Source organism: Corvus moneduloides, chromosome 8 (assembly GCF_009650955.1).
Source record: "Corvus moneduloides isolate bCorMon1 chromosome 8, bCorMon1.pri, whole genome shotgun sequence".
NCBI lineage: Eukaryota > Metazoa > Chordata > Aves > Passeriformes > Corvidae > Corvus > Corvus moneduloides.
The window spans coordinates 73908-86054 of NC_045483.1; the positions used below are offsets into that span (position 1 = coordinate 73908).

Consider the following 12147-nt stretch of genomic DNA (forward strand, 5'->3'; position numbering starts at 1 on the left):
CTTTTTCACTGCTTTTCCATCCAAGTCAGATTTACCTCCCTGCTGTAGCTGTGATCTAGGGGTACATCACACTGCTCCAGATCCCAAATCTTTTTCCAAGAAAATAATCTACCTGCCTGACTTTAGTCCTATCTATGCCCATTCATTTAAAAATACGCCCTTACTTATGTCCTTTTTTTACCAAAATGTCCTACTTTTGTCAAGAAAAATCTTGTCTCAGACACAGCACATTCCAATTTTCCCTTCAGAAGCAGAAATTCTTTTCATTGGGAATAGAAACTGACCTTCATGGGCTGCATGATGGCGTCATTAATTGGGACCTGGGGAAAATAAACGAACCGCTTTACAATACCAATAAAAAGCTAAGTAAATTGCTGTGTTTGCAAGTGACTAAAGCCATAAAATCATTACAAAAGAGCCTGAATATTACAGTGACAAAATTACTTTGTTTATTCCAGATGTGAAAACTTGTCATCATTCTGTAATCTATAGATCACAGACACAGTCCACAAAAGGCATTTTAAAATACCAAAAGACAAACTTAAACTTGGCCCTGCTAATGCCCTGCAGAATGCAGGTACTTTTAAGTATCACGTCTCTGATCCACTCCTGAGCCCCATCTTCTGCAATCAAGTAAGTACTTCAGCGTCCAGTTAAGGAAAAACTGATTGTTGGCAACAGTGACAAAGAAAGCCCTGAAAACATGAATTAAATCTGATCAACAGAATACTCTCTATTACAGTTATGTAGATTTAGATTTCCAATATAAAGGTAAAATGAGTCATCAGCTTTAATAAGTGTTCATATTTACAGCGTTGTTTCCTCTTGGAAAATTCTACAGATAGAAGGCATTTTCATATAAGCATTCAGTAAGACCAGTAGGATGAACCCAGAACAGTAATTTGGTTACTTTGAAATTATTGTCAGGATAAATAGTAGAGAAATTGATATGGATGTAAATAGAGCTAATATTAATAAGGGGCCTTCAGTATGATTTTAGAGATAACACTTTATGTAAAAAAAACCACCCTAATTCTTTACAGAGAACATGTACTGCTTGGTTGATCAAGCTGATGGAACAGACAGGAATACTTCGATAAACAACCTGTTTAAAATGTGAGAGAGTTTTAGATAAACCATTAGAACTATGAAATATCAATGAAGTATGTGTTACATACATTAAGAATTTGCTCATAGTGGAAATTTATTGGAACGTAGTTTGAATTGAAGGATTATCACCAGTCGTGACATTTTTAACAGGTTTCCCAGCAAGAAGGCCTCAACAACTGGGAGATCAGGGATGACACACCAGATGACCTTCAGTTTTACAGTTACCTGAAGTCCCAGTGGAAGGCAATGCAAAGTCAAACACTAAGATTTTGAACAAAAGCAAGAAATATGAAATGCACCTTTAGCACAGTGAAGTCGCGGTAGTAGGAAGCAGCATCTAGGGCAGGGTCAGTCATGCAGCTCTTGCTCAAGTTGGCAAAAATCCGAGTACAGCTCGTGCTTTTACTGTCCAAGAAGCCTGGGTGAGTTAAGACATGACAACAAATAAAACAGAAGCAAACCATCCTAAGAGATTCTTCCCCCTTTACTAACCAGCAGGATTTCCATCAACACAAAGTCCACTGGCTCCCATTTTTACTGGCTGTCTGAGCATGCTCAATACAGATGATGAATCAAAGTAGATTAGGATTGGATCACCAGCCTGAAAAGACAATTTGGAGAAATCACAAAGTTACTGTGGAATACTAAGGCTGAGGGCAAGAGACAAATCTGTACTTCTTTGTATACACCCAGTTTTATTTAAAAGGTTGTCCAACCTCTTAAATACAAGGAAACTGACCAGAAACTTTTTATACACTAAGGAATGGAAAGTACTGAGAGATAAACAGTTCAACAGTGTGCTCTGGTAACCAGGAGGGCCATCTGTGTCCTGGGGTGCATCTGACTCAGCATCACCAGCTGCTAGAGGGAGACGATTGCTCTACTCTGCTCTGCATGCTCGTATGGCCTCACCTTGAGCCCTGAGGGCACTTTTGGGTGCCACAACATAAGCCATAAAGCTACTGGAGGGCATCCAGAACAGGGTTACAAAGATGGTGAAAGGTCTCCAGGGGAAGCCATGCAAGGAATGGCTGAAGTCACTTGGCTTGTTCAGTCTGGAGGAGACTGAGGGGAGATCTCATTGCACTCTGGAGCTTCCTCCTGAGGGGCAGACACTGATCTCTGCTCTCTGTGACAAAGGACAGGACCCAAGGAAATTGCTGGAAGTGTGTCAGGGGAGGCTTAGGCTGGATATCAGGAAAAGGTTCTTCCCCCAGAGGGCCATGGGGCACTGAACAGGCTCCTCAGGAATGGTTACAGTTCCAAGGCTGACAGAGCCCAAGGAGCATTTGGACAACACTCTCAGGCATAGGGTGGGATCGCTGGGGCGTCCTGTGCAAGGCCAGCAGCTGGACTCGATGATCCTTGTGAGTCCCATACAACTCAGGATACGCTATGATCCTATGATAATATGGCTTCTAGGTACAAAATAAGAATCTTTCAATCTGTTCTCATTAGACATCATTACAGACAGCTTTAATAAGAGTATACATGCAAATTGATTGCTATTTTCTTTCAACTCACACGGTAAAAAGCAGAGAACGATGGCTGGACTTGTGATGGTGCTAAGAAAGAGTGCCTGCCATACTTCTCTAAGAACTCCACAAAATCAGATTCTTTGATATCCTGTGGCTGTTGAAAATAGTTCAGCTTTGCTATATTTTGAAAAGAGAAAAAAAAGAAATCCACCAATATTAAGTTACTAGAAAAGATAACAGGAAATACTGTGCCAATATTTTTAAAAGGAATAACTTCAGTAACTGTAAGCTAGCTGGTGCCTTATAATAATTAATCCATAGTAACACTTCTAATAGGCTAGTATGATCTACAAACGGGATGATATCATGAGTACTAATTTGTATGGGTCATGGGAAACAGATACTAATACACAAAGTGAGTTTCCAAAAAGCATGAAGACTCCTTAACAGCTATCATAATATGTGCTGTAATTTCTGTGAGATGCCCAAATTAGACACACATGACATTTTAATTACAAAGCACTGCCCATTTGTTAGTTCACTTAAAGCAACATTAAATGGATTCAAAATAATTAAGGTTGGTAATACTCAAGATAAGTATGAATAGACAACAGGCATCCTAAAAAAACAGACTTTCTGTTGGTATCCTACAGTATCACTTATACCTTCCTGACCTGGTGGTATTCAATGATATGGTTATGATGCTATAATGTATTAAATTATTACTGCCAAAGCACTGTTATAAAATGGTAAATTATTAAAGGCATGCTACATATACTCATCCTAATATGAATAACTTTTCAATACATCCAAATAAAGCATCTTAGAAGATGCAAGGATTACATATCCTACTGACAACAGGAACAAGAGGCAGTATTCTCAATTACACAGAACCAAAAAAGAATTTACGTAACCCAGCAGGTTTGGGGGGAAAAAAAAAGAACAGTATAAAAAGAACCTTAAGCTCTCAACGCAATTCTGCTGTTCAAGGGCAAAGCAGATGCTCAGAGGTACAGCACAGCTAGCAGAAACAAAAGCTTTTTAATATCCAAATACACCACTAATTAAGTAGTCAAATCTTTCAAGGAGATAAAAGTCAAAGGAATATCAACCTCCTACAAGGTTCACAAAAATAGGTGCTTGCTTAATAATCACTTGAGGGAGACTGAAAAAGAAAACATTTGCAGCTGTGCTACTCATAGCCATTTAATCGATTTGGGATCCAGTTCTTCACATACTCTTCCATTACCAAAGCTGAATACTTGCTACCACAGGCTAACAGCATTACATAATGCAAAATATACCTGAAAACTGGAAGGAAATCTGCAGCAAAACTTAAGATATTCAAACTGCTTAAGTTTAGATACTAAAGGCTATGTAATCTTGCAGAAAAAGGCAAAATGAAATTTCAGACAATTTAAGCTGCTAGCAATGGTTTCAATGAGGTGAAGTTGACCTGTGCATCACTTTCACTGGCCATGATAATTCATTAGGGCTCGATTATGTTTCTGGCAGTGGTAGCTCATCACACCATCCTGGAAAAGCTGCTGCCACAATCAGCTGATGAAAAGATATGTGTCCCTATATTTCCATGGGAAAGGCCACTAGGGAGAAGGCTGCTCTACCAGAAAACTTTATGATCCTTCAGGAGATTCCCAAATAAAGTCTTCCCCATGTGTTCTCCCAGCAACAAGCACAGAAAAAGAAAAGGCCATGTGAACAGTGAATTCTGTTCCCAGGTGTGCTGCAACTAACATATACATGCAGTCAAATGTTTAGAACTGTTCAGTGGGCCTTATCATGTGATAGATACACATTAGGCCCAAATATTAAATGGCTAAAAAAATCTGGTGCCATCAATCTGGACACAGATCATCCTTTCTGTGGATAACATTTAAAATTCAGAATCTTTTTAATCCTCTTTTTAGGATACTATGAATGGTGTGGCAAAAGGGTAAAATTTAGATTCCAAGTTACAGGCTGAAACACCCAGGAGCCTGACAGCACTTTAAGCTGAGGTTAAACCCTCATCTAAATTCATCTTTACTGTGAGATCTACTGAAAATTGGAATGGGTAAAGTTCTAGCACTACTACCTATCACACTATATATCATGAGGCTCTCATAATTTCTTTGTTCTTCCCCGTATGCAAAACACTCAGGCAACATCTGTAAAGAGCTGAAAGCAGGACAAGGTAATAAAAAGCTAACCTTGTTTTGACTAGCTGTTGTACCTGTTAACCTCCTGAGCCCCTCCCAACCTAAGATACTCAAAGACTTAGGTCAGAAGCAGATGGAACTGTGGGTCACAACTTGTAGACACATAACTCAAAAGAGAAAATGCTAAGTGTTCAAATGTGAGACCACCACAGCAATTGCACTGAATGCCAGGAACTGGACACTGAATCACTCAGATGAAGTACAATGTGGAAAGCAGAAAGAGAAAAGAATGTTAATGGCACATCCTACAAGGATACATGATTACCAGTGAAAAAATCATCACCAGCACAGAAGAAAGGCTCAAAATAAGCATATATAATAAAGAATCCAAGACACAATAAGAAAACACTTTCTGAAAATTATAGTAGTGGGATACTTCAAATGTCAATCCTTATCTGCTGCTCTATGTGTAGCCACCTATGTAAGGTACCTCAGATGCATAAGCAATTGATAAAGACTTATTTGTGCTCAGCCAGAGACCCTACCCTTAGTAAGAGTGCAATAACCTTTTTCTTTGTTTTGTCTTTGGTGATCAGACCCTGATTCGTTATGGTCTCTCTGGAACTGTAATAGCCAAAATAATTAGCAACAATTGTAACGTGTAGTTCAAAAAAATATCCCCTAAGCAGAGGCAAACTATGAACAAAATATGTGAAAAGAAAGATTGCTTACAGTCATCCAGCCGCACACAGAACAGCAGATCACGTACACCAGGATCAGAAACGATGTCTGTAGGATAAGGGGTGTTACTTCTGAAAATGAGTGACTTTTCCACGCACACTTGACTCGCAGACCTGTAAAGACAAGCCCCGCCCCCGCACGGCAAACTGTAAGATGGACTATACTTACCTTATTTCGTATTTTACATTACATAATGCCAACAACACAACACAGTATTACTGTTCATCAGTTTGGGTGAACTGTTGTACAATCTGCATTGATAGTCAATTACAGAAAGCCTCTCTTGTCATTGTAGTAACTTTGTGGACACTCTATTAGTATAAGGAGAAATCACTCTGACATTCCCTGGAAGAAAGAGTGATTAAAAACAAAATCAGTGTCCATATACTACAGTTCCTCTCGGTCCTCATCCCAAATGCAATCTGCAAAGACAGATTTTACTCTCTAATAGCTGAGACCATCTTCCTCACTGACAGCATCTTGCGGTCTGCACTTGTTCGACCGTCTCCTTATTGCGCACCGAAGTTCCTTTTCCTTAAGCCCAGACTTCCCAGCTCCCACCGCCAGCTGCCTCATCACGGAGTAACCAAGCCTCGCTTTACCTCAGCCATTGTGCTGTCGGCCCCGGGAAGCCTTTCCCAGTCCTCGGCCCACCGCTAAGATGTCCCCGTGCCCGGGGGCGCGACAACACCACAGCGAAGCCCCGGCGGCTAAGCCACAGTTCCCGCCGGGAGCCCGGGCCCGGGCCCGGTCTCCTGGCTCGCCTCGGCCCGGCCCGGCGCCAGCAGCGGCAGAAGCCAATCCCTTACCCACCTGCTGCCGCCGGAGCGACGGGACGCGCCCGCGGGGCTGAGAGGGGGCCGCGACGCCAGCAGCAGCAGCAATACCACGAGCAGCGCCGCCATAGCCGCACAGCAGCGCGGAGCCACGCGCGGAGCCACAGCGCCTGCGCGGCCGCCGGGGCCGGGCGGGGCAACGCTCTTCCGAAATAGCATGTTTAAAAGAGTTAATTGTGAGTGACTGTAGCTACTCTGTGTTAACAGCTACTAGAAATTATCTACTATTAATGAATTCATAGTATGGCCTTATGATTGCGTTAAGAGCGCTTGTGTCTAACATTCAACATGAGTGATCCTATTCTGCTATCGTTTGAATGATATAAATTGAGTGGGTCACTAAGTAATCACTGCTTTACATTATGTTCGAGTGCATAAATTAGTCTGCAGAGCTGTCTAGGTAAAAACACAGTGTTTCACTCATGCTAGACTTTGTATCACAGGCATTTCCACACGGTGGACCAGATGGTAGAAGATTCTTAATTTTGACATCATGAAAATTTTTCTCAAACAAGTGCCAGAGCTTAGTTAAAATCCCACACAGCTAAGTCCTGGGAGTGTTTGGCTTTTATAGTTGTATCTTTTAAATAAAAATATTTTTGGAGGTACTTTTTGTGAGGTTCTTTTTCATGCAATATTTATTTAATATCTGAATCTGCCTGGCACAATATAGTGGAGATTAAAAAGTCTGTATGTGTTCAAGGAGTCAAATAGGGCAAATTCATGAGAAAAAGCATGTCAAAGATCATTAAAACTGCAGGTACTGTAGCAGGGCCTGCTCAAGTTTGCTGGTTTTGAGCTGTTGGAAGCTTCAGGGATTCCTTACTCTGGAAATATTGCAATTCCCTGTTCTAAACTCTTCCTTAGCCTTCTACTGCTCATCTCTGTCAAAGGAAAGCTCACTGGCTAGGCTTTTGTTCTGATCCAGTTCCATTCCTGTGTTCACTGTGTACTAGATTTTCACCAGAATCCGAGATGGAGAAGAGATACGTTGAGCCATTATTTTTTTGGTGAGTAAGGGCAGCGCAGACAACAGAGGCATTGTGTCATTGGATATTTACTTGTCATTTGCTGTCTTTTATTCTATATAAAATACACCCACTCCTCAGATTAACTGCTTCAGTGATTTGGTTATAAGTGCTTTCTAGGAACACGTAATTTCAACTTAAATAAAAATAGATTGATTTAAGCTTTTATTCAGAGAATTGATAATGGAAAATAATTTAATAATACAAGTTACATGTTCATGATCAATTTCTAAACAAAGATAATAAGATGCCTACTGTGTCTACAGATAGTGTCTATCGATAATACTTCCAGTTTGTCTAAATCTCTTTGCCACCTAGAAATTTTGTTTCTCTCCTTCATTGCTCTTTATGTGCATTCATGGCTCTACCTTAGTATGCAGCTTGGGAATAAATGGAATGTACATGTCTAGTCTCCTCAGGGTCATACATGAATTCCATGGTACATAATGAGAAGGGACAGCACCCACAGTACAGATAATGAAGTTGCCCTTAAGCTGCCTTAGCACAGAACAGAAAGAAAGGAGCAATAGGTGAGAAAATGTTACTGAAAACCATTTTTGTATTCTCTTACTGTTAGAAAAACACACCATAGCAAAGCCCTCTGAGAAGAACAAACATGTGACACATGAAACAAGATTTTTGAACCTGCAAAGCAGAGTGCAAAAGAATGAGGAAGTAATTATAATAAAAAAGCACATGGAGAAAACCAATGGTTCCTTTGACATCTGTACTATTCTCATTAGAGAGTATTTGGACTGTACTATTTCTCATTCTTTCTAGATTCACCTTGCCTGTAGGAGGAATCAGGCATGTTATCTAGTATCTCATCTATTCAAGGAAAATAAATCCTATAAAAGGCAACTGGACTGTGAAGTAATCTCCCTGCTGCACTTTCTTTTGGCCATTTACAGAAGACGTTCTATTTTTAAAGTTTTTACTATGTTGGTTAACATGACTACTTTAATCTCGTTATTTGTACGGACAGGTGACTTTAGTGGCAGTAAAGGACACAGACCGTTTAGCGAAAGCTGCCAGCAATTTGCCACTGGTTTCTAGTTTATAAAGTATCAGGAGATCATAACTGTTGTTGGGTAACAACTGGGAGGATGAAAACCTATATCTTAGTTTCCAGATTTGAGTACCAGTCATTCTACATTGGGTTACAATTTAAGAGAAGTCAAAAAGTTTAGTGAAGTGATAGATGACCACCCCCGCCCAAATCTACAATTTTTTAAAATCAGTTCTTTGATTTAATTTCTTTCAGTTCATTTAAAAATTAATTCCAATAGTTGATTTTAACTTGGTCTTGTTTGTTTCCTTTCTATGTTTTCCTCGTCGTTTTACCATGACATAAGTAGTAGATTTTGATAGTTACTTTTCTATCACAAACCAAGTGACCACTTTTCATTATATAGCAGCCAGTATTTTCCATTGAAACTGGGGATAATACAGCCAGAGTCTTAGCACAGGTATTTCATGGGGATGAATAATAAATAGAAAAATTTCAGATGTTTATATTATGGTGGTGCCATTTTGGCTATTATCTACATTACAGAAGTCAGTTGAGTAAGTTGAGCTTTCACATACTCATTTCTATATGAGAAGACACTAGTCTTACCCGAGTCTGGGATTCTGCCAACAGACATCCAGAAGTGTCTGGCCTGTAGCTGAGTAAGAGTTACAAAGTTTGGCTACAAACAACATATATGTATATCATGGTAAGCCACAGTAAACATTATAATTACATAATTGCACAAGACCAATATATTGCTTTCTGCTTCAGAAATCGACGCAGGTTTGCTACAGGGTTTTTTTTCTTGCCCACCTAGTTTCAGATTAGTTTTATTTCTGTTAATCAATATTCCTAGAAGCAAGACAGTTACTCAATTTATATGGGCCCTGTGGCCAGGGAGGGGTTATGCAGTACAGGTAGGGACTGAATCTACTCCTGAATTCTTTACAGACCCTTGTACTGGAATAGCCTACTGGTACAGAATTGCAGTCTACCTTAAAGAGCAAAGGATTTAGGTTTAAAATTGAATTTATGTATGTAAGCCTTTACATTGTCTTCATGACCACAATGATTTCCCTCAGAGGATCTGGTATGACTCAGTAGCTGAGGGGCAGTGGTGAGGCTCTAAACAGTTCCTTTGGTATATCTTGATGTCAGGCATCTTTTTCTTTTCTTTTCTTTTCTTTTCTTTTCTTTTCTTTTCTTTTTTTCTTTTCTTTTCTTTTCTTTTCTTTCTTTCTTTTCTTTTCTTTTCTTTTCTTTTTTTTCTTTTCTTTTCTTTTCTTTTCTTTTCTTTTCTTTTCTTTTCTTTTCTTTTCTTTTCTTTTCTTTTCTTTTCTTTTCTTTTCTTTTCCCTGAAGGTTTATTTACCCTCACCTACGACTTCTTCCTGCACTGGCAGATATGATCCAAATGTTCTTGGGCATTTTGTTCTGCTTTAATTCAAAGGTTCAGCCACTGGTGGTGTATGCTTTATTTCAAAAGGTTTCGCCTTAGAAGCTCTCAAGACGGGGACAAAAATTACTGGTGACAGCACTGCTTTCATCTGCAGGAAGCCATCAATCGTTGCCTATGTCAGCCCTTGAGCCCGTGCCCGCCCGCTCTCGGTGCCGCCGGTGCCGCGGCGGGTTCCTAACGGCTTCCCCGCCCGACGGGGCCGCGGGGGCGGCTCCCTCCCGGCTCGCTCGGCCCCTCGAGCGAGGCCGGAGGCCGGGGGGCGAGAGAGAGGGAGGGCGAGAGGGAGGGAGAGAGGGAAGGTAGGTCCGTGTGTGTTGTGGGAAGGCTGCCGGGATACGCGCCTGTGTTGTGGAAACCGCGAACGGCCGAGGGGCCGCCTGCGGGTCTCTGGCGGATACCTCTGGCAGCCGGTTCCCTCGGCTGTCCGGGCAAGCGTTCGGGACCTCCGGAAAGGCCTCGCGCTCGCGTCTTGGAGCTGCCCCATGCCCCTCGCGGGGAAGCCTCGTCCAGCGGCGGGATGGACCTGGCGGTGAGGGAGCGGCTGCTCGCGGCAGAGAGCGGAGGAGGTGAGCGGGCGGCCGGCGGCTGCGACCTTGAGCCCATCTTCAAAAAGAAGTGAAATTAAAATCCCACTTCAAACAGGGAAATAGCTTGATCCTAATCTGTTTTCTAAGTTCACTTTCTAGTGTGCTAACGTTAGTGATTTTAAATAGCAAGAGAGTTGTTAATTCTTCATCTTAGAATCATGCCTAACTGCGAACAACGAACAACGTGTGTGTGACATTGTTTTCCTTAAACGTTCTTAAATTATTTCTGCAAAGGAGAGACTGCATATCACGTGGCTCGTTTGAACACAATCATGTCAGTACACCTGGAAGCAAAAATTCTTCATTCCTTTTTTTTATTTCAGATGTTCAGGCTTTGAAGAATGCTTACGAGTTGATCAAATCAGCCAGTCAAGGACAATCTGCACTTGACTCGTCAGATAACATCAGCACCGACTTATATGTTTTATGTGCTGAACAAGCACTTCGGGTTTGTAATTTAGGTCTTTTAGCTGTATTGAATGAAAACATGTATAGATACACTGTATTTACAGCCGTTACAGTTACTACTTTAAAAATCTCAGAAGTACCTGAGGAAAGTATGACACTGTTCTGGTTTTGGAGAGCAATTGTTTAAACATGCATTTTCCATTAAAACTCAGCCCTTAAATTATCATTTCTTTACAGTCCATCAGCAAGGTGTGGTTTGTGAAGTTTGTAATTAGAACAAAATTAGCAAGGTGTACCATAGTATATAAAAAAAACTTTGCTATGCCTGTTTTTTCTTGTTATGGAAAACTTAACATTAAGCAATTTGGTTATGACTGAAGAAAATATGTTCAAGAAGGCAAAAGAACCCTAATAAAAAATAATAATGACCCTGGTACATTCTAATTATGAAAGGTTGTTGCTAATTGAAATGACTTCTATAAAATGTGGTAGAGATTTTTAATTTTGAAGTACTTGTTAATTTTCAATCTACGAACATAAGTGACTGGGTTTTTAGCAGACAGAGTTTGTAGTAAAACATTTTTTCCCCCCCAAGCTGCAATCCCATCAAAATCTGTCTGTGGTCTGAAAATTGAGATGTAGCACTGACAAATCCTGCCAGCTAATATCCCTCCTTAAAAAAAAGCCCAAAATTCTGTTAAGAATTTTGTCTTTATGTTAACAATTGTGTTTAAAAAGGAAACATTTTTTGGATACTGTAAGCAGTTCTATGACTGACTGAGGAGTTTTGTTAAATAAAGAAGCTATCTTTTTACATACATTTGGAATGACAAAACTATGCCTTTAATAAATTGTAATGGGCTTATACCACAACTGGTATGCATCTCTACGGAATATTGCTTGCATACTGTTACGGAGTTAGATGTTACCCTTGATTAGGCATGCATTTTTAAAAGCTAACAATTCCTAATTATTAGTTGCATTTTAAAAAAAATATTAAAATGCTTGTTTTGGGTTTTAGCTGGGATATCTGGAAATCAGCAGTGACTGTCTGCAGATGTATTTTAAAGGAAGATTTCCTGTGAACCAGTTTCTTGGCAGAGCATATTTGTGCCAAGGCCAGTTGCATGCTCCACACTCTACAGATAATTTGGTGAGAAATTACAAAGGCTGCTTTATATTAAGCCTGTTTTTATGGGTATTTATTCCTAGGTTTTTATGTGTTGCTTTCAGTCATTTAAAATACACAAGGATAATCAGGACTGTGGGAAAAATCAAAGGAAAATATATTAACAAGTAGTTTGTGAGTAAACAAAACTTGCCATCTGAA

General features: G+C 40.2%; 2 protein-coding genes across 12 annotated transcripts in view; one reads left to right on the forward strand and one right to left on the reverse strand.

The window, feature by feature from the left end:
• The window catches only part of ALDH18A1 (aldehyde dehydrogenase 18 family member A1), a 48049-nt gene extending 41614 nt beyond the window's left edge, over positions 1–6435 (reverse strand). For 4 of the 11 annotated variants that reach the window (XM_032116682.1, XM_032116680.1, XM_032116679.1 and 1 more), the window contains exons 1-6: positions 6302–6435; positions 5480–5601; positions 2635–2765; positions 1603–1711; positions 1410–1528; positions 285–320 (exon numbers count right to left, since the gene is read on the reverse strand). In XM_032116682.1, the coding sequence (XP_031972573.1) occupies positions 285–320; positions 1410–1528; positions 1603–1711; positions 2635–2765; positions 5480–5601; positions 6302–6393 (609 nt within the window). In that variant the 5' untranslated portion in view covers positions 6394–6435. Of the gene's footprint in view, positions 1–284; positions 321–1409; positions 1712–2634; positions 2766–5479; positions 5621–5656; positions 5834–6301 lie in introns of those variants that run through there. The other 7 variants (XM_032116686.1, XM_032116685.1, XM_032116683.1 and 4 more) reach the window with 6 other exon arrangements.
• Positions 6436–10028: 3593 nt separating this feature from the next.
• Positions 10029–12147, forward strand: part of CFAP46 (cilia and flagella associated protein 46) — a 72950-nt gene continuing 70831 nt past the window's right edge. The window contains exons 1-3 of the mRNA XM_032116491.1: positions 10029–10388; positions 10733–10857; positions 11839–11970. Coding sequence (XP_031972382.1) covers positions 10340–10388; positions 10733–10857; positions 11839–11970 — 306 coding nt within the window. The 5' untranslated portion in view covers positions 10029–10339. The remainder of the gene's footprint in view (positions 10389–10732; positions 10858–11838; positions 11971–12147) is intronic.